The 27170-nt window shown below is 44.1% G+C and overlaps 1 protein-coding gene across 1 annotated transcript in view; it reads right to left on the bottom strand.

Moving 5' to 3' along the window:
• The window catches only part of LOC133542207 (apolipoprotein B-100-like), a 149992-nt gene that overhangs the window by 113726 nt on the left and 9096 nt on the right, over positions 1 to 27170 (bottom strand). The window contains exons 6-30 of the mRNA XM_061886103.1: positions 25760 to 25900; positions 25551 to 25669; positions 24644 to 24729; positions 24112 to 24562; positions 23906 to 24023; positions 22209 to 22355; positions 21925 to 22136; positions 21624 to 21843; positions 21377 to 21550; positions 20944 to 21147; positions 20692 to 20859; positions 20400 to 20605; positions 18510 to 18677; positions 18230 to 18360; positions 17940 to 18141; positions 17687 to 17859; positions 17433 to 17608; positions 17246 to 17361; positions 16792 to 17165; positions 12020 to 16704; positions 10830 to 11936; positions 7630 to 7658; positions 6634 to 7073; positions 5907 to 6528; positions 5440 to 5824 (exon numbers count right to left, since the gene is read on the bottom strand). Coding sequence (XP_061742087.1) covers positions 5440 to 5824; positions 5907 to 6528; positions 6634 to 7073; positions 7630 to 7658; positions 10830 to 11936; positions 12020 to 16704; positions 16792 to 17165; positions 17246 to 17361; positions 17433 to 17608; positions 17687 to 17859; positions 17940 to 18141; positions 18230 to 18360; positions 18510 to 18677; positions 20400 to 20605; positions 20692 to 20859; positions 20944 to 21147; positions 21377 to 21550; positions 21624 to 21843; positions 21925 to 22136; positions 22209 to 22355; positions 23906 to 24023; positions 24112 to 24562; positions 24644 to 24729; positions 25551 to 25669; positions 25760 to 25900 — 10854 coding nt within the window. The remainder of the gene's footprint in view (positions 1 to 5439; positions 5825 to 5906; positions 6529 to 6633; positions 7074 to 7629; positions 7659 to 10829; positions 11937 to 12019; positions 16705 to 16791; positions 17166 to 17245; positions 17362 to 17432; positions 17609 to 17686; positions 17860 to 17939; positions 18142 to 18229; positions 18361 to 18509; positions 18678 to 20399; positions 20606 to 20691; positions 20860 to 20943; positions 21148 to 21376; positions 21551 to 21623; positions 21844 to 21924; positions 22137 to 22208; positions 22356 to 23905; positions 24024 to 24111; positions 24563 to 24643; positions 24730 to 25550; positions 25670 to 25759; positions 25901 to 27170) is intronic.

Genomic DNA, 27170 nt, shown 5'->3' with positions numbered 1-27170 from the left:
AAAAATAGTTAGCATGCTAATGGGTGTATGATAAAAGCTTGTGTCACATACCAAGTTATATGACTCTAAGCTGTATGGCTGGGGAATTAGAGAACAAAAAGTAAATTTTGCACAAAAAAACTTAGCATGCTAATGAGAGCATGATAAAAGTTTGCCCGTGTCACATGTCAAGTTATATGACTAAGGTATGTGGCTGGGGAATTAGAGAACAAAAAGTAAATTTTGCACAAAAAAGTTAGCATGCTAATGTGAGCATGATAAAAGTTTGCTCATGTCACATGTCAAGTTATATGACTCTAAGGTGCATGGCTGGGGAATTAGAGAGCAAAAAGTAAATTTTGCACACAAAAAAAGTTAGCATCCTAATATTAGCATGCTAATGTGAGTATGATAAAAGTTAGCTTGTGTCACATACCAAGTTATATGACTCTAAGGTATGTGGCTGGGGAATTAGAGAACAAAAAGTAAATTTTGTTCAAAAAAAAGTAAGCATGCTAACGTGAGTATGATAAAAGTTAGCTTGTGTCACATACCAAGTTATATGACTCTCAGGTATATGGCTGGGGAATTAGAGAACAAAAAGTAAATTTTGCACCAAAAAAAGTTAGCATGCTAATATTAGCATGCTAACATGAGTATGAAAAAAGTTAGCTTGTGTCACATACCAAGTTATATGACTCTAAGGTATATGGCTGGGGAGTTAGAGAACAAAAAGTAAATTTTGCACAAAAAAAAGTTAGCATGCTAATATTAGCATGCTAACATGAGTATGAAAAAAGTTAGCTTGTGTCACATACCAAGTTATATGACTCTTAGGTATATGGCTGGGGAATTAGATAACAAAAAGTACATTTTGCACAAAAAAAAGTAAGCATGCTAACGTGAGTATGAAAAAAGTTAGCTTGTGTCACATACCAAGTTATATGACTCTCAGGTATATGGCTGGGGAATTAGAGAACAAAAAGTAAATTTTGCATAAAAAAAAGTTAGCATGCTAATATTAGCATGTTAATGTGAGCATGATAAAAGTTGGCTTGTGTCACATACCAAGTTATATGACTCTAAGGTATATGGCTGGGGAATTAGAGAACAAAAAGTAAATTTTGCACAAAAATAGTTAGCATGCTAATATTAGCATGCTAAAATGAGCATGATAAAAGTTAGCTTGTGTCACATACCAAGTTATATGACTCTAAGGTATATGGCTGGGGAATTAGAGAACAAAAAGTAAATTTTGCACAAAAATAGTTAGCATGCTAATATTAGCATGCTAAAATGAGCATGATAAAAGTTAGCTTGTGTCACATACCAAGTTATATGACTCTAAGGTATATGGCTGGGGAATTAGAGAACAAAAAGTAAATTTTGCACAAAAAAAAAGTTAGCGTGCTAATATTAGCATGCTAACATGTGTATGATAAAAGTTAGCTTGTGTCACATACCAAGTTATATGACCCTAAGGTATATGAATGGGAAGTTAGATAACAAAAAGTACATTTTGCCCCCCAAAATTTTCAGCACTTTAATGTTAGCATGCTAACAGTTAACAAGGGTCACGTACCAAGCTATATGATTCTGGGGCTGAAAAACTAGCTCAAAAAGTTAGCATGCTAATGTTAGCATGCTAACGTGAGCATGATAAAAGTTAACTTGTGGCACATACCTAGTTATATGACTTTAAGGTGTATGGCTGGGGATTTGGATAAAAAGAGTGAATTGACCCCCCAAAAATTTAGCACTTTAATGTTAGCATGCTAACAGTTTACAAGTGCAACGTACCAAGTTATGTCGCTAGATATATAGTACTTTATTGATTCCTTGGACTCTGGGGTAATCAATGGCAAAATTAGCTCAAAAACTTAGCATGTTAATGTTAGCATGCTAGCAAGCTAATGTGAGCATGATAATAGTTAGCTTGTGTCACATACCAAGTTATGACTAAGGTGTATGGATGGGGAATTAGAGAACAAAAAGTAAATTTAGCACAAAAAAAAGTTAGCACTTTAATGTTAGCATGCTAACAGTTTACAAGTGTTTCGTACCTTGCTATATGACTGGGGTAAACGTTTGCAAAACTCGCTCAAAAAGTTAGCATAATAGTTAGCTCGTGTCACATACCAAGTTATATGACGCTAAAATGTGTGGCTGCGGAATAAAAGAACTAAGAGTAAATATTGCACACAAAAAAAGTTAGCACTTTAATGTTAGCATGCTAAAAGTTTACTTGTGTCACATAACCACAACCCGAAAGGGACAAGCGGTAGAAAATGGATGGATGGATGTACCAAACTATATGACTCTAGGGTAAACGGTTGAAAACTAGCTAAAAAAGTTAGCATGCTAATGTTAGCATGCTAATAGTTAGCTTTTGTCACATACCAAGTTATATGACTCTTAGGTATGGCTTGGGAATTAGAGAACAAAATGTAAATTTTGCATTAAAAAAGTTAGCACTTTAATGTTAGCATACTAACAGTTTACAAGTGTCTCGTACCAAGCTATATGACTCTGGGGTAAAAGGTTGCAAAACTAACTCAAAAAGTTAGCATGCTAATGTTAGCATGCTAGCAAGCTAACGTGAGCGTGATAATAGTTAGCTTGTGTCGCATACCAAGTTATATGACTCTCAGGTGTATGGCTGGGGAATTAGAGAAAAAAAGAACAAATTTAGCAAAAAAAAGTTAGCACTTTAATGTTAGCATGCTGACAGTTTACAAGTGTCATGTACCAAGTTATACGAGTCTGGGGTAAATGTTTGCAAAACTAGCTTAAAAAGTTAGCATGCTAATTTTAACATGCTAGCAAGCAAACGGTAGCATGCATACAGTTAGCATGTATTACGTACCAAGTTTTATGACACTTAGGTGTATGGCTGGGGAATTAGAAAAAAAGAATAAATTTAGCAAAAAAAAAACTTAGCACTTTAACTTTAGCATGCTAACAGTTTACAAGCCTCACGTACCAAGTTATAGGACTGGGGTAAATGGTTACAAAACTATCTCAAAAAGTTAGCATGCTATCAGTTAGCATGTATCACATACCAAGTTATATGACTCTAAGATGTATGGCTGGAGATTTAGAGAAAAAAGTAAATTTAGCAAAAAAAAAGTTAGCACTAATGTTAGCATGCTAATGTTTGCATGCTAACAGTTTACAAGTGTCACATACCAAGTTATATGACTCTGGGGTAAACGGTTACCAAACTACCTCAAAAAGTTTGCATGCTAGCAAGCTAAAGGAAGCATGGTATCAGTTAGCATGTATCACATACCAAGTCATATGACTCTAAGGTGTATGGCTGGGGAATTAGATAAACATTTTGCAATTTTTTTTTATAGCACTTTAACGTTAGCATGCTAACGTTTGCATGCTAACATTTGCATGCTAAAAGTTTACAAGTGTCACGTACTAGGTTATAGAACTCTGGGGTAAACGGTTGCAAAACAAGCTCAAAAAGTTAGCATGCTAGCAAGTTAAAGGTAGCATGCTATCAGTTAGCATGTATCACATACCAATTTATATGACTCTTAGGTGTATGGCTGGGCAATTAGATAAACATTTTGCCCAAAATTTTTTTTTAGCACTTTAACATTAGCATGCTCACGTTTGGATGCTAACAGTTTACAAGTGTCACGTATTAAGTTTTAGGACTCTGGGGTAAACGATTGCAAAACAAGCTCAAAAAGTTAGCATGCTAGCAAATTAAAGGTAGGATGCTATCAGTTAGCATGTATCACATACCAGTGTATATGACTCTAAGGTGTATGGCTGGTCAATTAGATAAACATTTTGCAAAATTTTTTTTTTTAGCACTTTAACGTTAGCATGCTAACATTTGCATGCTAACAGTTTACAAGTGTCACATACTAAGATATAGGACTTTGGGGTAAAAGATTTCAAAACAACCTGAAAAAGTTAGCATGCTAGCAAGCTAAAGGTAGCATGCTATCAGTTAGCATGTATCACATGCCTAGTTATATGACTCTAAGGTGTATGGCTGAGGAATTAGATGAACATTAATGTTAGCATGCTAACATTTGCATGCTAACAGTTTACAAGTGTCACATACAAAGTTATATGACTGGGGTAAATGGTTGCAAAACTAGCTCAAAAAGTTTGCATGCTAGCAAGCTAAAGGTAGCATGCTATCAGTTAGCATGTATCACATACCAAGTTATATGACTCTAAGGTGTATGGCTGGGGAATTAGATAAACATTTTGCAAAAAAAAAAGTTAGCACTTTAATGTTAGCATGCTAACGTTTGCATGCTAACAGTTTACAAGTGTCACGTACCAAGTTAAAGGACTCTAAGGTGTATGGCTGGGGATTTCGAGAAAAAAGTAAATTTAGCAAAAAAAAGTTAGCACTTTGCATGCTATCAGTTTACGAGTGTCACGTACCAAGTTATATGACTCTGGGGTAAACGGTTGCAAAACTAGCTCAAAAAGTTTGCATGCTATCAGTTAGCATGTATCACATACCAAGTTATATGACTCTAAGGTGTATGGCTGGGGAATTAGATAAACATTTAGCAACATTTTTTTTTAGCACTTTAACGTTAGCATGCTAAACATTTAGCAACATTTTTTTTTTAGCACTTTAACGTTAGCATGCTAACGTTTGCGTGCTAACAGTTTACATATGTCACGTACCAACTTATAAGACTCTGGGGTAAATGGTTGCAAAACTAGCTCAAAAAGTTTGCATGCTAGCAAGCTAAAGGTAGCATCTTTGTGGTGGTGCCGAACCCCACGATGCAGAGATGGCAGGCTTGGTACAAGAAAACATGGTTTTAATGTTCAAAAAAATGCAAGGAAAACACGAACCAGAAACAGCAAACAGGGACAGGAGTCAGGATCCAGGGAGTAGCTCACAGCATTCAAGACACAAGTAGTCCACAGCATACAGTAAACAATACTCCAGCCCTGACTGGAGGGCAAGGCAGGTCTAAATAGCAGCCGACTGATTGACGCCAGGTGTGGCCAGGTGCCAATCAGTCGCAGCTGAGGGGAACAGCGTTCAGGGAGGCAAGCAGGAAACTGAACAAAAATAAGAGCGCTGACAGGAAATAAAACAAATAGAAAGAAAACTAAAACTAACAGTAGCCCCCCTTCCAATAACGGATACCAGACGGTCTAAAAAAACAAAAGAGTCCAAATTCACGGGAGGGCGGAGGGAGGACAAGGCGGTGGGGCACCAGGCCAAGTTACCCCGCAACCAGCGGGGAAGAGTCAGGTGGCGAGTTGAACGCCGCCGCAATTGACGAGGCGTGGCCGACGACCGCATGATGTCACCTGATGGCCGACCATGCGTCAGGCCAGCTGGAGGTTGCGTAGGCGACGATGCTGGTTATGCTGACGAAGCCGTGGGGCGGCCTGCTGGCAACGAGGAAGACGATGTTGTCGGCGTGGGCGGAGTCAGAGAAGCGGGTGGCTCGCCTGCCGGCGTGGGCGGATTAGAGCAGCAGGCGGCTCGTCTTCCGGCGTGGGCAGCTCGTCTGCTGGCGTGAGCGGAGTCAGAGCAGCAGGCGGCTCGTCCTCGGGCGTGGGCGGCTCGTCTGCTGGCGTGGGCGGAGTCAGAGCACCAGGAGGCTCGTCTGCCAGTGTGGGTGGAGTCAGAGGACTCCTCCCCGCTGCCGGCGTGGGCGGGTTCAGAGGATCAGGCGGCCTGTCTGCCGGCGTGGGCGGAGTCAGAGGAGCAGGCGGCTCGTCTGCCGGCGTGGGCAAATTAGAGCAGGCGGCTCGTCTTCCGGCGTGGGCGGAGTCAGAGCACCAGGCGGCTTGTCTGCCGGCGTGGGTGGGGTCAGAGGAGCAGGCGGCTTGTCTGCCGGCGTGGGCGGGATCAGAGGATCAGGCAGCTCGTCTGCTGGCGTGGGCGGAGTCAGAGGAGCAGGCGGCTCGTCTGCCGGCATGGGCAAATTAGAGCAGCAGGCGGCTCGTCTTCCGGCGTGGGCAGCTCGTCTGCTGGCGTGGGCGGAGTCAGAGCAGCAGGCGGCTCGTCCTCGGGCGTGGGCGGCTCGTCTGCTGGCGTGGGCGGAGTCAGAGCACCAGGTGGCTCGTCTGCCGGCGTGGGCAGAGTCAGGGGAGCAGGCGACTCGTCTGCCGGCGTGGGCGGAGTCAAAAGAGCAGGCGGCTCGTCTGCCGGCGTGGGTGGAGTCAGAGGAGCAGGCGGCCTGTTTGTCGGCGTGGGCGGAGTCAGAAGAACAGTCAGCCTGTCTGCCGGTGTGGGCGGAGTCAAAAGAGCAGGCGGCTCATCTGCCGGCGTGGGCGGAGTCAAAAGAGCAGGCGGCTCGTCTGCCGGCGTGGGTGGAGTCAGAGGAGCAGGCGGCCTGTCTGTCGGCGTGGGCGGAGTCAGAGGAGCAGGCGGCCTGTCTGTCGGCGTGGGCGGAGTCAGAGGAGCAGTCGGCCTGTCTGCCAGCGTGGGCGGAGACAGAGGAGCAGGCGGCTTGTCTGCCGGCGTGGGCGGGATCATAGGATCAGGCGGCTCGTCTGCCGGCGTGGGCGGAGTCAGACCACCAGGTGGCTCGTCTGCCGGCGTGGGTGGAGTTAGGGGGTCAGGCGGCTAGTCTGCCGGCGTGGGCGGGATCAGAGGATCAGGCGGCTCGTCTGCCGGCGTGGGCGGAGTCAGAGCACCAGGTGGCTCGTCTGCCGGCGTGGGCAGAGTCAGGGGAGCAGGCGACTCGTCTGCCGGCGTGGGCGGAGTCAAAAGAGCAGGCGGCTCGTCTGCCGGCGTGGGTGGAGTCAGAGGAGCAGGCGGCCTGTTTGTCGGCGTGGGCGGAGTCAGAAGAACAGTCAGCCTGTCTGCCGGTGTGGGCGGAGTCAAAAGAGCAGGCGGCTCATCTGCTGGCGTGGGCGGAGTCAAAAGAGCAGGCGGCTCGTCTGCCGGCGTGGGTGGAGTCAGAGGAGCAGGCGGCCTGTCTGTCGGCGTGGGCGGAGTCAGAGGAGCAGTCGGCCTGTCTGCCAGCGTGGGCGGGGACAGAGGAGCAGGCGGCTTGTCTGCAGCGTGGGCGGAGTCAGAGGAGCAGGCGGCACGTTTGCCGGCATGGGCGGGGTGAGAGGAGCAGGCGGCTTGTCTGCCAGCGTGGGCGGAGTCAGAGGAGCAGGCGGCTCATCTGCCGGCGTGGGAGGGCTCACGGGGGTTGATGGCGTCCACCGGGGTGGATGGCGGCGTCTTAATTAAGGACACCTGTTCTAAAGCAGGTGTCCTTAATTACAACTTTATTGAGGGATAAATAAAGTGTGCAATTTATAATATTGCACTCTATTGTGACCAACAGTGGAAAAAAAATAGATTAGATTCGATGATATTTTTCAGTGCTGTTTTCAACAGCAACCGTAAAAAGACGTTTATCTTTGGGCTTTTCCATTGGAGCCCATCTCAGCTACAATCGGGCAGAAGGTATAAAAACAGCTTCCATGAAATGCTCAGTCGTTCACAAACGAGGATGGGGCGAGGGTCACCACTTTGTGAACAAATGCTTGAGCAAATTGTCGAACAGTTTAAGAACAAAATTTCTCAATAAGCTATTGCAAGGAATTTAGGGATTTCACCATCTGCGGTCCGTAATATCATCAAAAGTTTCAGAGAATCTGGAGGAATCACTGCACATAAGCCATGAAATTACGGACCTTGGATCTCTCAGTACGGTGAAGCGGTACTGCATCAAAAAGCGACATCTGTGTGTAAAGGATATCACCACATGGGCTCAGGAACACTTAAAAAAAACACTGTCAGTAACTACAGTTGGTCGCTACATCTGTAAGGGCAAGTTAAAACTGTACTATGCAAAGCGAAAGGCATTTATCAACAACACCCAGAAACACCGCCGGCTTCGCTGGGCCCCGAGCTCATCGAAGATGGACTGATGCAAAGTGGAAAAGTGTTTTGTGGTCTGACGAGTCCACATTACAAATTTTTTGGGGAAACTGGACGTCGTGTCCTCCGGAACAAATTCGGGAAAAAAAACATTCGGACTGTTCTAGGCACAAAGTTGAAAAGCAAGCATATGTGATGGTATGGGGGTGCATTAGTGCCCAAGGCATGGGTAACTTACACATCTGTAAAGGCACCATTAATGCTGAAAGGTATATACAGGTTTTGGACCAACATCAAAGCATGGACGCCCCTGCTTATTTCAGGAAGACAATGCCAAGCCACGTGTTACAACCATAATTGCCAACCCTCCTGATTTTCCCGGAAGACTCCCGAATTTCAGTGCCCGTCCTAAAAATGTCCCGGGGCAACCATTCTCTGGAATTTCTCCCGATTTCCATCCGGACAACAATATTGGACTATTATATATGTCTCCATTATCCATAGGTTTATCTAAAACCCATAAAGTAAGCAGGCACGGAGCTATTTCTCAGCGTGTGTTTATTCCAGCCCGGCACGTTAATACACTGACACACAACATCCGGATTCCCATCATGCATTGCTTTAAAATTACGGCAAGTAGTAATGTCCAAAAACATAACAGAGATTAAGCAGAAGAGACATGAAGAAGTACGCTTGCAAGTTCCAAAATGATTGGAAATAAATAATTTCCGTTCATCCAGGCCAGCTCGAAGGGGAAGGGGTATGCTGCCTGCACATTTTGGAGATGTCACGTCTATGGGATCATGTTTTGTTTCGGTCATGTTCGGTTTTGTTTTTTGGACAATCAGTTCCTGTTCCTGCACTTCCTTGTTTGTTTTATTACCATAGCAACTCATTAGTTTTCACCTTGTCCTCATGTCCCGCCCCTATCCTCATGTCTCACACATGTTCGTACTTATCATGGCCATTATTTAAACCTGTAGTTAACAGGTGGTCAGCCTGGCGACTTTACCTCAACTCCCTTCATGCCATGCCATGCCTGTTTAATCATTATGTCCATCCCACATAAGTTTTTTATGTCACAGTTATTGAGGTTTTGTTTTTTTTGTCCATAGTCATGCCATATTGCTGGTTTTTGTTTTATAGCCAAGTTTTGTACTTCCACTCTCATGCGCGCCTTCTGTTTACTTCCTTTGTTTGTAGTTTGTTAGTAAAAGAAATAAATATGTACTGGGGCGGTATAGCCCGGTTGGTAGAGTGGCCGTGCCAGCAACTTGAGGGTTCCAGGTTCGATCCCCGCTCCTGCCATCCTAGTTACTGCCGTTGTGTCCTAGGGCAAGGCACTTTGCCCACCTGCTCCCAGTGCCACCCACACTGGTTTAAATGTAACTTAGGTAATGGGTTTCATAATGTGAAGCGCGTTGAGTCACTAGAGAAAAGCGCTATATAAATATAATTCACTTCACTTCACTACTTACATTCACGTCTTGCTTGTGCCAACTTTCCTTTGCCTCGAGAAAAACAAACCACCCCATAGTCCAAGTCTTAACAGTAGATCAGACTTCTCCATTGAACATGGTGGCCGAACGGATATACTCATTCATGAATTGATTTTATATATATATATATATATATATATATATAAAATCATGGATGCCCCTGCTTATTTCAGCAAGACCATGCCATGCCATGTGTTACAACAGCGTGGCTTCATAGTAAAAGAGTGCAGGTACTAGACTGGCCTGCCTGTAGTCCAGACAAGTCTCCCATTGAAAATGTGTGACGCATTATGAAACCTAAAATACCGCAAAAGAGACCCCGAACTGTTGAACAACTTAAGCTGTACATCAAGCAAGAATGGGAAAGAATTCCACTTGAAAAGCTTAAAAAATTGGTCTCCTCAGTTCCCAAACGTTTAATTAGTGTTGTTAAAAGGAAAGGCCATTTCCATATAAAATGGGAAATTGTGTTAGATGTAAATATAAACGGAATACAATAATTTGCAAATCATTTTCAACCCATATTCAGTTGAATGCACTACAAAGACAACATATTTGATGTTCAAACTGATAAATATTTTGTTTTGTGCAAATAATCATTAACTTTCGAATTTGATGCCAGCAACACTGTCAGGCTTGCCCCTGACAGTTTGTTTGTGTTTTAGTTTTTCCTCTGTGTGTGTGTAGTATTTCCTGTCTTTACTTCCTGTCAGCACCCTTATTTTGGTTAAGATTCCTGTTTGTCTCCCTGAGTGCTGTGTACCCTCAGCTGTGGCTGATTGGGACCTGGCCACACCTGGTGTCAATCAGCCCGCTCCTATTTAGACATGTTTTCTCCTCCAGTTTGGGCTGGATTGTTGTATTACATGATTCACTTGTCATTGCTACCTGTCGTGTGGTATCTTGTCGTGTTAATTCAGCGTTGCGGTAAAGCTATGTTTGATAGCGGTTTTTAGCTTACTGTCTTTTGTTCCCTGCTTTCAGTTTGTTTTCTAAGTACAAGTACGACTTCTGTTTTCCATGCTAATGTTCCTTTTTGTTTTCTAGCTCCCATGCTAGCTCTTTGTTTGTTATCCGCCCACGTGCGTGCTTTTTGTTTGTACCCTTTGTTTGGTTTTGTTCTAGTATTTTATATTAAAACCATTTTTTCTCACTCAATGCCTGCCTCCTTTTCTGCATCTTGGGGTTCGTCACCAACTAACTGTGACAAACACGTGACAAAGAAGTTGGGAAAGGTGGCAATAAATACTGATAAAGTTGAGGAATGCTCATTAAACACTTATTCACTGGTTTTGGGTTTTGTACATTTTCAAATACTGATATGGAGAAACATCAAGACACAATCGAGGTGGATGCAGTAAAAACTGACTTTAATTAATCCAGCAGGGCTTTAAATAGTACAACATACAAATGAGGCACAACGGGCAACAGTTTTAATTATGAACAAAACGTATAGGACATAAAAGACCTGAATCACATCGTAGATTAGCGAAGGTTAGTCACGATATTTAAGCGAACTGGGCTGTGAAGGGAAAAGGAATATCGACCTCCATCTGTCTGTCACCGGCTGTCACGAATTGTTTAACCCTTTCACTTTGTTCCTGGAGGACTCCCTGGACATCCGTAAACAAAGAATCTGCGCTATTCAGCATCGAGTCCATTGAGGGCCGGATGTCTTCTTTAAGCTGTTCCAGGGAGATGTCAGCAAGAACTGTCTGAAGTTTACTTGCGACCGTTGTGAGGTATTCAATAATTATCCTTTGGACCTTCTCAAACTGCTTGACGACGATACCAAAGGCACGCGAGTTAATGGCGTCCTCGTACGTGTCGGTCACAAAGGTGGAGAACCTGGCTAGATCTCGGGATTCTAAAATTGTGAAAAACCTCTCACATTGTTCCCAAGCCAAGTCCAGAAATTCGTTTACAAACCTGACAATATCTTTATAAACTCCCATTTTTTTCAAAGTGGCCTCCACTTGGGAATTGACTTTCGCTGCAACTTTAAAAAAGGTATTTAGGATTTCACGTCCACTGACAACACCATCAGAGCCTGGAATTGGAAACCTAATGGCTTCAAAGGAATCAACCGTGTTCAAAGAAATGTAGACAAAGACGTTTGTGAAGATCTCAATTACATCATTGGTTACGGTCATGACAAAGTCAGTACATTTCTGATAGATCTCAAGCCCTGACAGCCTCTGTGTGTATCCTGGGATCAGGAACGTGGTCTCTCTCAGGAATTTAACCACAGCATCAAAAAGGAGGTCAACCCTATGTTGGTATTTTCTAAGCACGTAAGACATCTGATCTGTGAGAGACTTTATAACGTTGGAGACATTAACAGCTGCAATGTTGTCCACAGCTTCCTTAAACAACACTGAACCGTGGTTCTTGGCCTGTTCTAGGGAACGCCCAAGGCTCCTGGCATCACGGTTGATTTTATCGAATGCCATAGAGGTAGGAAAAGCGACTATTTGCGCCACTTCAGATAGCTCCTTCTTTAGTGCCAGGGTCATCTCATAGGGCATCTCCATGTTCCAGGAAGTCTGAACATTCAGCTTCTCGGAGTTCACCACAGACATCTTCAGGGCCAAGATTTCAATATCTGTTGTTGGTTCAGTCTGCAGAAAAAATAGATTTTAGTTTGTAAAATGTTATTTTCTTAGAAGTTTCAATCACAAGGTACTTCCATGCTGTTACTCACAGGGTAGCGGCCATACAGTCTTGCTCTCATTTGCGCGGGGCGCTCCGTCTGCAACTGAACTGCAACCTGTCCAACAGATGGGGTGGACACAGAGAAAACCAGACCTTCTTCCAGGTTTCCAGTCATATCCTGGTGCATTTCCATGGTCCGATCAGCCAGTTGAACCTTCGCTGAATTGCTGACGGAGGCGTCAGCGTTTTCATAACTCAAGATGACCGTGCTTTCGTGGCTTCCTTCAACCGCCGGATGTTTTACGGACAGGACGGAGTCCATCTTAAATCCGCCAACCACGTTAACATTGGTGTGGCCATGAATTTTCCCCGTCAGGATTTTGCATACCGAAGATGAGGATGCGTCGAGTTTGATGGTGAAGCTGTCTTGGTTGAGAATGCCGGAGCTGGTTTTGAGAGTGATCATGGGTGTTTTCACAGAGAACTCATAGGTCAGATCGCCCATCTTTGGAACGTTTATGCTCTTAATTTTGGGCAGAGTAATTTTGGGAAGGGTCAGCTTGCTGATGGCTGACGGCACATGCAGAGTGGGCATAGTGAGAAGACTGGTGTCCGGAAGGGGAATGGTGAATGTTGACATCTCAACATTGACGATTGGTACTTTATAAGCAGGAATTGTCACCGTTTTAGGCAAGTCAATGCTGTATTTCTCATATTCCGCTTGTGCTTTATCGTACGATGAAGCAAGCAGGGCAGCGGCCTTATCTTTGCCGAGTAGCATTTTCTTGTGCAGCGTCTTGATGTTGGTGTTAATGACATTGATAACTGGATCCACATTGATATCAAGGGTGAACATCTCAGGGTTCTTTGTGTATTTCAGATAAGAACTCATGTCTAACGTCTGCTGAGTTGTAGTAAGGAAATAACTCAGGCCAGCATCTTCCCACAGTGTGAATTCATATTTTGAAGTCTTCATTCCGTCATATGGCACTCTTATTTCAGGAATTGTGATTGGTATCCTCAGGAAATCAAGATTAGCCTCTCCATTGATCTGGGAAACAACATTGATTTCTTTATCGCCATTATCCATTTCAAAGTAATGGGAATATTTGTATTGGTTGAGTCGGGCCATTCCTGTCCAGCTGGCGTGTTGTACTTCGGAGTTCAGCGTGAGTGACATGTCATTCTGGAACTCAATCTTTTCAGGCAGCTGAAATGGAAGGTAGAGCTTGGAATTTCCCCTGTTCTTACTATCAAACATGAGCTTTGTCGGTGTAATCATGGCAAGGGTGGTGCTTGAAAGAGTTCCGTCAATCAATTCCGCAGAATGGGAGGCGGTAAGATCTATTTGCAAATCGCTAGCCTTCGCCTGGAATTTCAGCTGTGCAACACTGCCTTTCATGACAGGTGTTTCTGATTCAATTTTGGCATCAATAATGACATGGCGGAAAATGCAGATGTCTGCAACCACATTCTGGCTGGTTTTAAAACCTTTGCTGTCTGCTGCACCGACGAAAGTCACTTTGGCTGTGTGTAGATCCATAACCAGGTCCATGTCACTGGTGTGTGTTACCTCATCTGAAAAATCTTCAATTGCATATTTTGCATTAGCCAGATTGTTCATCTTCACATGGGCAGAGCCTAAATCCAACGTTAGATTTGTCTTTTGAGTTGTCGAGACGTGAGTGAAGATGTTGAGGGGTGACACGTTAAGGTCATGGTTGTAGTTTGTATTTACCGTGGCAGAGAGTCCATCTTCCGCAGCAAAGTACATGTGGTTGACAAGATCTGCAGAATACAACTCGGTCGCTACGTTCACACTAGTGTCGGCAGAACCTTGAACTGCCAGGCGGTACGCAGCCATTGTTGCCTTGTGATCTACTTTAAAAGAAGACTGATCGATCTTAATGTACTCTGAGATTGCCATACGTCTCATCTTGGGTAGGGCAATATGTGCACTGGCATCTACTGTAAACTGGAGGACTCTTAAACTAGATCTGGCCTGAGAATGAAGGTTCAATTTGAACTCTGGTGTTACTGATGTACTCGTGGTGTTCTCCAGATCTGCAGTAGTCCTTAGGTTATAATGTGGCGAGTTTACTTTGAACTCTCCGTAGAGTTTCCCAAAACAAGGAATCTTGCTCAAGTCTGTCACTTTCTCTTTCAACTCTGCTGTTAATGTGTCATAATCAAAGGATTGTATATTCTGGACAATTCTTATGACATAATCGCTCACGTCATCAATCATCTGCGTCAAGTCAAAAGAATACAGCTGATTGACTATCTCCTGAATAGGTACCATAACCTTTTGGATCAAAGGTTGGATGTCAATTGACCTAAACAGCGCAAATACAGATTGAATCTTTTCCCTCACCTGATACTGCTTCATAATCTTAACAATCTCATCCATGACTGACCCGATCAGCTTCTCGACCTCATACTTGGACAGCATTTCCTCCACTTTGCCATAAATGACTTCAAACCTATCAGGGATGTTGTGTTGTTTGATGTACGCCATGATGGCCTCTTTGATGGATTTCAACACATTGATGACATTATCTGTTGGCAACTTAGTTGTCAGGTTGGTCAAGATATTTTCAACAGAGTTGATAAACTTTCTCACATCTTGGACAAAGATGTTTATGTCGAAGTTGTCAATGACTTCCTTCAGTTCAGATACTTTGTTCTGAAACTTGGTGCTGATCTCATACTTGGTATTGATGCCTTGCAGGAGTTCAATACTGTTGTCCATGAGTGTCATCATAGTGGTCTTTACATTTTCAATAATGACAGGGAGGTGCTCAGTGAACGGGATCTGGATGAAGTGGCTGTCAGTGTTCTTGTCATACTTGACAAATCCAGAAACACTGTAGTCCTCAGTGTCTTCGTTGAAGAGGTTGGTGGCCACTGCTCCTCTCATCTCAACAGCCATCCTCTCTGCATTGTTGTAGGCCCCAAGTTCCTGTTTAAAGGTGTGGTCGTTGACCTTGGATGTCACCTTCAGATTGAAACTCTGCTCTTGGAAACTTAAGGTGCTGCTGAGCTTGTTATCCACGTTGGTTTTGATGGTGGGTCTGCCCACAATCTCATGACTGGTTGAGGCTCTGTACTCAAATGAATGCGTGAACAGCAGGGGTTCAGCTTTCAGGAGGAATTTGCTGTACAGTTCCCCACTTTGCTGGCCGTAAAAAGACACTGCACCATTTGAGTTGAACAAGGCATCAATGTTAAGGGAGAAAGGTTTCGCAAGAGCATTAATCATGCTGTTAAGACGAAGAGACTGTGATTTATAATCGGCAACATTGCTAAATTTAATAGTCGGACCAGCAACCTCCATATCTGTGTTATGTGTGATCTGAGAACCCAGGAGTTTACCGTTGGTGTTGCACTTTGTCGACAGGATCATGTCCTTGAACTTGACTTCATAAGTGTGCTTGAGCTCATCCCCCGACAAAAGTCCCTTCAGTGTTCCCGTCAGCTCCACATCGTATGGTTTTGCCGTGAACTGGGCATTATTGTTAAAGTTAATCTCCATGATCTTTAGGTCATTTTTCACCATGACTGCGGCAACAAAATCCTCCATGGTAACTGTGATGTCATGCATGTAGGAGTTTTGTTTGTTAAGGGTGTTGTCGCTCTTGGTGTGGAGGGTCAAAGACGTTAGTGTAAGAGAGAGGGAATTAATATTATCGGTCCTCATTTCGTCAAAAGATCCAACAATACTGTTGGATACGACAAGGCCATCTTTGCTCACTCTGAAGTTCATGGTGTTTCTTGTGTTGATGCCTAGACCGTCCCCTGTAAGGAGGCCATTGAGATAGACTTCTGAGCTGGCAACTTTTCCTTCAACGTTGAACTCCACTTTGTTATCTTGAATGCCTCCCTTGGTGGTAAGTGACATGGTAGCGCCGGCAGCGTCAATTCCCCCGTGGAAAATATTTCCAAAGGTCAGTGTTCTGTGCTGAGCAGTTGTAATACAACTGGTGGTCAGGCCATTTGTGTTGAGGGTCAGGGTTGCCTTGTGAGAGGAGAGGCTCGAAAGTAAATTAATGGAGGCATCAGTATTGAGCTCCAAACCAGAGGGATTGATGGAGGCAAAGAGCAAAGAGTAGGCACGGTTTACCGTATCATCGGCCTTATTTTCGAAATGAAGGTTGGCTTGACCGTCAGAGGCGGAGAATTCAACACTGTTGTGAAGCGTTCTCTGATCAGCCTTGGTCACAGAGACAGACTTGATGGTAAGCTTGGCATCCTTGTGGTTAAGGCTCATTTTTGTCGAGTGCTTGATGGGATCACTGTTGATATTAGTGTTAGAATTGATCATAAGCTCCTCATTTGAATACACAGCCTTGATCTTGTTTGTAACCAACAGGATTTCAGAGTTGGCTCTCAGCGTGCTTTCCAAACGGGCCTCTTTCTTTACGGCGTCAACTGAAAAGGTGTTGAAATATGACGTGCTAGATGTTAAAGAGCCAACGCTGACACTTCCGTCAGCATTGATATCTCCCAATAGCTTGACTGAATCAATTGAGAAATGGTCGGTAATGTCCAAAGATGTCTGCAGGCCCAGGGGGGAGGCAGCATGGATGTTGTAGATTCCTGATGCCTTGATATGGTCTGAGACAGCCAGAGTTTCCTCCACATTCACCCTTGTACTCACAAATTGGTGCTCCAGAGTTCCATTCAGTGTGAATTTCATTGTGTTCTTGTCTGTATCGGTAAGTACCGTTGCTCCTTTAAAATAAACAAACCAGTAAAATATAAATCACGTTCTACTTACTCTTTTGCAGATTTCTGATCAAATATAAAAAAAAAACTTACCCTCAGTTGTGAAGGAGAGAAGCTTGATTGGACTATTAGCCTTAACTTGGAACTTGGCCAAGTAGTTTGGAAAGGTTACAGTGTTGTTGCCTGCGGACACAGTTGACTCCCAGTTGTAGTAGTTGCTGTTCACCTTGCCAGACACTTCCACCATTCCAATAAGGGGCAGAGTGATTTCATGGTCAGAGGGAACGGTAAACGTGGGCATTTTTATTTCCTGTGCGGCGAGTTCCATTCCCAGCTGTGGCATGGAAATGCGAGGGGAGGTGACTACGGGAGGTATCCTTAATTCCTCAGAGGATTTCCCCCCAAGAGGCAGAGGGATAGTGATGGTCAGATGGTCCTTGTTGAACTTGTAACGGAATTTGCTTTCCCTGAATGTAGGATAAAAGATAAATCACCAAATGGGCAAAGAAAGGATACAACTCTGACATTTATACCAGATTGTTCTTACATGTTCATGAATAGGATCTCGGGCATAGAGGGCATCTCCACTCTTGCGATGTTATTCATCACAGTCTCCACATAAGGGACATCAGCTAAGATCTTGTTTGTCCAGATACCGGTGGCCTAATGAGAAAACACAGAAGGTATTGTTGTAATCTAGAAGAATTTTAACTCTTTCAACCAAGTTAATTCACCTCAACGGCATTGTTGACAATATGACGCAGTTTCATGTCAGTGTTGACAACCCGATGATCCATGGCATCCTCAGCAAAGTGTCCGATTGAGACCATTAAGGCTTCAGTGTAAGGCTTTATGACTTCGGTCTGAGCATTCATGTTGGACTTCAGCTTGACCTCCGCATGGTCGTCCCCTGAAATACAATATATTGCTTACCCTCTGAATGAAAGAGTGATATTAGATATTGGTCGTGTATTTTAAAAATACATACCATATTTGAATGTGACTGACTGAACGGAGAAGGTCTCTGGAAGTTTCACATCACTTCTGATCTCAAATGTGATATCTTCAGCTTTTCTCATGGAGGCAGAGATTGTGGCATCCGTCCGCAGAGGTGGTGACGACATCTGAACCGTCAGCCGGCCATCAGCCATGTCATGAAGCCTGGAATTAATTAATGAGGAAAAATGATTGCCTGTCTGAATAGAACTCCAAACGCTAAGTTTGCGGAGTGGTTTACTCACTGGGCACCAACAGTCAGGGTAAGTTGTGGTACGTTCTTGTTAGTTAGCTGAAAGCTAATGACTTTGCCACCGGTGCCGCTGTCAGTCAAGCCAACCTTCACTCCGCCTTCGACATCCATGTCGGGTATCTGGAGTTGGGTGGTCAAGGCATTCGTATTCCTGTTGTATTTCATGGTGGCAGAAGCTTCAGTGGGTTTAGCCCCTGGGATGTTCGGAGATCAAAGGAAGAGTTTATCTCAACAATGAGACAAGGGAACGCTCAGAATTGATCTTCCGCTGTGTTTATATACCTTCAGCTTTCAAAGTCATCTTCAGGGAATCAACCTTCTGGCGGCCATCATTTCCTTCATTGAGGAGATTGTAAGCAATGGTCGCTGTGTACGCCGACACCTGTACGGCAGGCGTGATGTCAATTGCAAACCTAAAGTGAACAGAACCAAGATTGAGCTTGTTTTTCAGTACCCATTCATTACCATTTCAAAAATAGTCTGGTTTTATCACCGACATTTCATTATAAAGTCCTATTACACCTAAAAGACTTGTAGCTTTTTACCTATATTTGCCACTTACATTGTTTCTCCGTTCAGGGGGAAGTAGGGCACATTCTTTTTGTTGCCAATGTCAACTTGAAGTTTTGTAGTGCAATAATTGAATCCGACGAAGAAGCCACAATTCACATCACCTGTATTGTGTGGGATTTCTGCAGCTTTGCCAGCGCCCATGATCAGCACTCTATTGCTGAAGGGACAAAGACATAACTTTATAAGATTATGACTACAATAATCAGCTATAATGCACCGAGAAATGTTACAAACCCTGTTTCCATATGAGTTAGGAAATTGTGTTAGATGTAAATATAAACGGAATACAATGATTTGCCAATCATTTTCAACCCATATTCAGTTGAATATGCTACAAAGACAACATATTTGATGTTCAAACTGATAAACATTTTTTTTTTTTCTGCAAATAATCATTAACTTTAGAATTTGATGCCAGCAATACGTGACAAAGAAGTTAGGAAAGGTGGCAATAAATACTGATAAAGTGGAGGAATGCTCATCAAACACTTATTTGGAACATCTCACAGGTGTGCAGGCTAATTGGGAACAGGTGGGTGCCATGATTGGGTATAAAAACAGCTTTGCAAAAAATGCTCAGTCTTTCACAAGAAAGGACGGGGTGAGGTACACCCCTTTGTACACAACTGCGTGAGCAAATAGTCAAACAGTTTAAGAGCAACGTTTCTCAAAGTGCAAATGCAAGAAATTTAGGGATTTCAACATCTACGGTCCATAATAACATCAAAAGGTTCAGAGAATCTGGAAAAATCACTCTACGTAAGCGGCATGGCCGGAAACCAACATTGAATGACCATGACCTTCCCTCAAAAACCGACATCAATCTCTAAAGGATATCACCACATGGGCTCAGGAACACTTCAGAAAACCACTGTCCCTAAATACAGTTTGTCGCTACATCTGTAAGTGCATGTTAAAGCTCTACTATGCAAAGTGAAAGCCATTTATCAACAACATCCAGAAACGCCGCCGGCTTCTCTGGGCCCGAGATCATCTAAGATGGACTGATGCAAAGTGGAAAAGTGTTCTGTGCTCTGACGAGTCCACATTTCAAATTGTTTTTGGAAATATTCAACATTGTGTCATCTGGACCAAAGGGGAAGCGAACCATCCAGACTGTTATTGACGCAAAGTTGAAAAGCCAGCATCTGTGATGGTATGGGGGTGCATTAGTGCCCAAGGCATGGGTAACTTACACATCTGTGAAGGCACCATTAATGCTGAAAGGTACATACAGGTTTTGGAACAACATATGCTGCCATCTAAGCGCCGTCTTTTTCATGGACGCCCCTGCTTATTTCAGCAAGACAATGCCAAGCCACATTCAGCACGTGTTACAACAGCGTGGCTTCGTAAAAAAAGAGTGCGGGGTACTTTCCTGGCCCGCCTGCAGTCCAGACCTGTCTCCCGTCGAAAATGTGTGGCACATTATGAAGCGTAAAATAGGACAGCGGACTGTTGAACGACTGAAGCTCTACATAAAACAAGAATTGGGAAAGAATTCCACTTTCAAAGCTTCAACAATTAGTTTCCTCAGTTCCCAAACGTTTATTGAGTGTTGTTAAAAGAAAAGGTGATGTAACACAGTGGTGAACATGCCCTTTCCCAACTACTTTGGCACATGTTGCAGCCATGAAATTCTAAGTTAATTACTATATGCTAAATAAAATGAAGTTTATGAGTTTGAACATCAAATATCTTGTCTTTGTAGTGCATTCAACTGAATATGGGTTGAAATGGATCTGCAAATCATTGTATTCCGTTTATATTTAATTCCAACACAATTTCCAAACTCACATGGAAACGGGGTTTGTATTTTCTAGAGACTTTCAACACATTGTTTAAAATTTGTTACCTTTTCTAATATTTTTTTTTTTACCTGATTCTAAAGAGCTTTGTGGTGCCCTTAGCGGCCGGAATGGAGAGTTTGACTTGGTTCGGCTCCATGATTAGCTTAGCATCCAGGGTGCTCTCATGGTACATGCTGGTGTGCATCTCGACAGTAGACTCAACAAATTCAGGGACATGGACTCCCATCTGGGTCACAAACTCCACTCCAACAGAAGGCATGAACAGCAGTTCGTTCTGTGAATTCAAATAATTACGTGTGAATCAATCAGTAAAGTGAACCACAACGGTCAAATTACAATGATGAGAAAATGAAAAGTTACCATGTTTGGAGAAATGCGAAGGCCTCCTTTAGCTCCGGGAGCAAAAATGCCAGACAGCGAAAAAGTCAGAGGCAAGCCAGATGCAGTTGGTAGGACAAATCTGTTGTCCATGAACATGTAATGAATGAAGAGCTCATTGTCCGTGCCCGAGATCAGTTTAGACATCACCTATTTAAATCCATTTAGACAAAGAATCACTTTAAAAGCTGTCACAGCCTGTCATGACATGGTCGGATGTAGTAAAAGATGTACCTCTCTGGGGAGGATCCTGAAGAAAAACTCTCCATACATTTTTGCATTATCAACAATAAACCTCATATCGCTGGCCTTGATGAAGCCCAGCTCTGCCCCCATGATCTTAAGGTAGGCCATGGCCTCTGGTGTTTCCTGATTCTGCAGTTCTCTCATCAGCTTGTTGAAATTGTGAGCTACTTGTCTCATAAGATCTTCAGGGACCTAAAAGAAACAAAATATTTGAATAAGGACATAAGACAAAATTCATGACTGCCTTTTGATTGATTGATTGATTGATTGATACTTTTATTAGTAGATTGCACAGTACAGTACATATTCCGTACAATTGACCACTAAATGGTAACACCCCAATAAGTTTTTCAACTTGTTTAAGTCGGGGTCCACGTTAATCAATTCATGGTAATGAATTGATGTTGAACTTCAAATGTACCTTATGCCCTTCTGGTTTTGATGGAACAAACCACTTCTCCAGAACTTCCTTTATCTTGAGTGGCATCTTATCCTCCGCCCAGTACATAGCCAAGGACAGTGTGTCTGGGAAGAAGCCGTTTTTTCCAAACAAGGCCTCAATGGTGGGTTCAAAACCTTTCCCTTCGATGCCAGCCTATTGACGGGATAGTTCTTTTTTTTTAGGATTCTCTTCTTATTGACATTTATCAATCTGCAATGTTACACACCTCCCACATATCCATGTTGTAGCCAAAGGCTTTCAGGGTGGATTCCAACAGGATCTCTCTGGGCAGGTGGTTGCTAGAATCGAAGATAAGGTTGCCCTGAACGTTGACTTGCATGTTCTCCTGTGCCACACCCAGCTTGTAGTTGCGAGACTTTGTCATGTAGTCATCGTGAGTGCCAACGTCAATGTCCTGCAAGGCGTCCATTATCCTCCTAGCAAGCCTGCAGCAAGACAATAAACAACTTGTTAGTTTGGTTCGATCATTCAAATACGGTCATGGTTTTTGGTGTAGGTAATCTTACTTCTGAGTATCAGAATCCGTGGAGGAGATGATGTTGTAGACGTGGGAGGTCACAAAAGATTTAATTTGCACGTTCTGCTCCTGCTTCAGGATCTTCTTCACCATCTCAATGTCACTGTTTTGGGGATTCCTCATCAGAATCAGGTAAGCTGCAAGGCGTTTCTGCACAGCACCTTTGGCGTATTGGCTGACCCTCTGGAGGTTAGCGCGAACCTAGACAGAAATGTTGGCACATTTGAGGAAATGGTTCCTAACGGAATGGACATCCCTTGTCTAGCTGGATACCTCATCCGTCAAAGACATGCGCCTGAAAGCCTGGATGGCTGCAAGCTGGACAGAGAGGGTGGTCGCAGGCTGCCTCATACACTTCAACAGCGTGTTCTTGATAGCAGGGTAAGCCTCTTCCATTACATCTCCCATGTTACCTACAACCTGGATGGATAAAGTTGGCAAAAAGAAAGCTCGTAAAAAAACGATAGCAAATATGCAGTCAATCCGTCCGTTGCACTTTTAGAAACCTTCATGTTTCTCAAAGATACCTTTTTACAAGTTTGTCTATGGGAACTTTTCTCACCAAATTTGAAGCGTGGGATTCTCAAAAAAATGGCTTGGCAAGATGAAAAACTGTGATCTAGTTGCAACTAAGTGTCATTGTTTGGTAAATCAAAAATAATGTAATAATTTGGTCTAGAAGTGTGAAGCGACTGGAATCCCTCGGGAAGTCCTGTGGGGAGTGCTCAGAGAGTATGAGGTGTCGGACTGTCTGATTGTGGCGGTCCGCTCCCTGTATGATCAGTTTCAGAGCTTGGTCCGCATTGCCGGCAGTAAGTCGGACACGTTTCCAGTGAGGGTTGGACTCCGCCAAGGCTGTCCTTTGTCACCGACTCTGTTCATTACTTTTATGGACATAATTTCTAGGCGCAGTCAAGGCGTTGAGGGGCTCCGGTTTGGTGGCTGCAGGATTAAGTCTCTGCTTTTTGCAGATGATGTGGTCCTGAATCTTCAGCTCTCACTGGATCGGTTCGCAGCCGAGTGTGAAGCGACTTGGATGAGAATCAGCACCTCCAAGTCCGAGTCCATGGTTCTCGCCCGGAAAAAGGTGGAGTGCCATCTCCGGTTTGGGGAGGAGACCCTGCCCCAAGTGGAGGAGTTCAAGTACCTAGGAGTCTTGTTCACGACTGAGGGAAGAATGGATCGTGAGATCGACAGGCGGATCGGTGCGGCATCTTCAGTCAATGCGGACGCTGTATCGATCCGTTGTGGTGAAGAAAGAGCTGAGCTCTCAATTTACCGGTCCATCCACGTTCCCATCCTCACCTATGGTCATGAGCTTTGGGTCATGACCGAAAGGATAAGATCACCGGTACAAGCGGCCGAAATGGGTTTCCTCTGCCCTTAGACATAGGGTGAGAAGCTCTGCCATCCGGGAGGAGCTCAAAGTAAAGCCGCTGCTCCTCCACATAGAGAGAAGCCAGATGAGGTGGTTCGGGTATCTGGTCAGGATGCCACCCGAACACCACCCTAGGGAGGTGTTCGGGCACATCCAACCGGTAGGAGGCCACGGGGAAGACCCAGGACACGTTGGGAAGACTATGTCTCCCGGCTGGCTTGGGAACACCTCGGGATCTCCCGGAAAAAGCTGGACGAAGTGGCTGGGGAGTTCTGCTGCCCCCGTGACCCGACCTCGGTTAAGCGGAAGAAGATGGATGGATGTGATTCTCCAAAATTGCTTGGCAAGATTAAAAACTACGATCTAGTGGCAACTAAGTAGCATTGTTTGGTAAGTCAACAAGAAGGGAATCATTTGGTCTACAGAATATACTTCTTATCTTGAGCCAGGTGTATGTGGTGTATTTTCTTGGGTTCAGTCCATTAGTAATGTAAAATGTTGCTGGTTCGACACTACTAAAATTCAGCCCGGTTGCTCAAGAGATGCCAGTTTTGTACATGTGTGAAGTGCATTTTCAAATTTGATTACAAACCCTCAATGTCAGGAAGGTGAGGTCTTTGTCCCCAGCACAGTCTGAGCCCAAAAGGGAAGCCATGAAGTCAGCAGCAGCAGTGATCTCAGGAGTGACTTTGCCCTCAGCCTGGTACAATCTAGTGACAAAATATGACATCTTTATCTGAGAAACCATCAGAGACATCTGCAGAATGAACAGAATCCAAAAAAATGAGATCGACTTACTTTCTGACTGTATTACTCAAAGCGTACATGATGGGCTTGCTCTGCTTGTACTGAGCCATAGCCAGCATATCGTTGACCAAAAGGCGGGAGGGGCTTGGCAGCAGAGCCAGGGCATAAACAGTGGCATCGACTTCAATAGAAGCTGTGTTAAAGGTCCTGAGAAATTTCAGCATGGCGCTGATGCACTCTGGAGTACCACACTGGACCAGAGCTTGCACGGTCAGGGGGTTGGACACATCCATCATCTCAAGGACAGCCGAACCCAGCACATCAGCCTTCAGGCCGCGCATCTCGGACACCAGTTTGTGGAAGAGGGAGGCACGCTCCTCTCCCTTGGTGGTCTGGGACAGAGTGTCCAGCTGCTGCAGTGTGGCAATGGCGGCATCTTTAGATTGCACAGAGGACCGTCCGTCAATGTGCTCCATTGGCAGGAAGCGGAGGTTGGCCTCATCTGTTCGTGAAAACCCACCACAAACCATGCATGAATTAAAAAACCTAGATCGAAGCACATTCTAAAATCAGAAACACTCACTGCGATCAAAGACTCTGTCATTAATCTTGGCGGTCTCCTTCAGGGCCACGGTCTGCTTTACAATAGTCGAAAGTCCATATTCGTTCCTAGACGAGACACAGAGTTTCAGGATTTGACAAACAACGGGAAACGCTGCAGAAATCGTAGCTTTTTGGTTAAGATGTGTTAGAATAACTGTTTCTAGATTATCACAAAAAACGTTGTGTTACATTTTGTTCCGGACAAGAGGACAAAAGGCTGAAACCATCTAAGAAGAAGGCTCGTAAAACTTCACTTGGATTTCAAAGCCGACAGATGACAGGATCTGCCCAACTTCCAGAAGAAGTCTTTTTGAAGTATTTTTACGAACTGTTTTTCAACTATTTCATGGGACTCTCTTTGAACTAACTATTTTATGGGACTCTCTTTGAACTGTTCGGGAACCGAAGGCAACGCTATTTACAACCCACTTCCCTGAGGAAGCAGCTGTGGGAAGGTGAGGGGGGGGGGGTCAAATAAAGAAGGGGCGGTTTAGCACGGTTGGTAGAGTGGCTGTGCCAGCAACTTGAGGGTTGCAGGTTCGATTCCCGCTTCTGCCAACCTAGTCACTGCCGTTGTGTCCTTGGGAAAGACACTTTACCCACCTGCTCCCAGTGCCACCCACACTGGTTTGAATGTAACTTAGATATTGGGTTTCGCTATGTAAAGCGCTTTGAGTCACTAGAGAAAAAGCGCTTTATAAATATAATTCAGTTCAGTTCAGGAGTACGATCGTGGTGCAGGACTGTACAGACAGTACAGTGGCCATGTCTCTCCTCAGATCTGAGTCCAAATTTAATTCTGTCTCTGTTTGATTCTCTGCCTTTTGTCTTGTTTAATAGATGTCATCAGTGTTTGAACCTGACAAGATGAAGTCCCGACAACTTACTGGTGGGAGAGAGGCAGGAAGAGGTGCTTCTCTTTGCAGCTCGCACTGGTCATTTTCTGGTTGTCAAACTTGTAATCGCAATTCTGGCTGCTGCTGATCAACTTGGACAGGGGATACTGCTGAAGGCGAAGAAACAGTCGTAAGCATCGATCGACTTGCGTATCACTTATTCGATTCACCCCTGTGGATTGAGTAAGTGAGGCCTTTACCATGCCGGAGATGATCGCCAGGGGACTGGTGGCATGTCGGTGAGCGCTAAAACCATCACATCCGGAAAGATCCCTGCTGATGGTCGCGTCGGTTGCGGTGTTGACTGTGAAGTCTGTGGCACAGACGCCGTACACCGTGGCCTGGAAAAGATGAAAGTGTTGTACCTGAAGACACTGGAAGCCATCACCAAATAATGCCATTTCTCTTTCTTTGTTATGGTGGTCTAATATACGGTAAAAGTTTGGACACACCTTCTCATTTCAATGCGTTTTCTTTATTTTCATGACTATTTACATTGCAGATTGCCAGTGAAGGCATCATTGTGCAGCCCTTTGAGACACTCCTGATTTAGGGCTATACAAATAAACTCTGATTGATTGATTGATTGATTGAAAACTACGACTGTCTTGTTGAAATAAGCAGGGGCGGCCATGAAACCATGTTTTATATTCTAGTTTCTTCAAAATAACCACTCTTTGCTCCGATTACTGCTTTTTACACTCTTGGCATTCTCTCGATGAGCTTCAAGCACACCTGTGAAGTGAAAACTATTTCAGGCGACTATCGAGAGAACGCCAAGAGTGTGCAAAGCAGTAATCAGCGCAAAGAACTCAAAATCTACAGATCTTTGAAGCTTTTCAGGTGGAATTATTTCCCGTTCTAGATTGATGTACAGCTTAAGTTTTTCAACAGTCCGGGGTCTCTGTTGTGGTATTTTAGTCTTCAAATTCATACCGTTTTTAAAACAAAACCAATTGCAGGCATCAAATTCCAAATGAGCTAATATTTGCAAAAATTACAACATTTACCAGTTTGAACGTTAAGTACCAGGTCTTTGCGGTATATTCAATCGAATATAGGTTGAAAAGGATTTGCAAATCATTGTAGTCTGTCTTGGCGGCACGGTGGAACAGGGGTTGGTGCATGTGCCTCACAATACGAAGGTCCTGAGTAGTCCTGGGGTCAATTCCGGGCTACACTAAATTGGCCCTTGGGTGTAAATGTGAGTGTGAATGTTGTCTATGCCTTCTGCCCGAATGTAGCTGAGATAGGCCCCGGCACAACCCCCCCTCCCGCGACCCAAATAGGGACAAGCGGCAGAAAATGGATGGATGGATGGATGTATTCTGTTTTTATTTACCATTTACACAACACCAAATGGTCCCTAGTGTGTGAATGTTATTGTGAATGTTGTCTATCTGTGTTGGCCCTGCGATGAGGTGGCGACTTGTCCAGGGTGTACCCCACCTTGCACCCGAATGCAGCTCAAAAGGGAGAAGCGGTAGAAAATAGATGGATGGATATAGTCTGTTTTTATTTACCATTTACACAACACCAAATTGGCCTTAGTGTGTGAATGTTGTCTGTCTATCTGTGTTGGCCCTGTGATGAGGTGGCGACTTGTCCAGG

The sequence above is a fragment of the Nerophis ophidion genome, linkage group LG24 (genome assembly GCF_033978795.1).
Source record: "Nerophis ophidion isolate RoL-2023_Sa linkage group LG24, RoL_Noph_v1.0, whole genome shotgun sequence".
In the NCBI taxonomy this organism is placed as follows: domain Eukaryota; kingdom Metazoa; phylum Chordata; class Actinopteri; order Syngnathiformes; family Syngnathidae; genus Nerophis; species Nerophis ophidion.
This window is presented reverse-complemented; position numbering and strand designations above follow the sequence as displayed.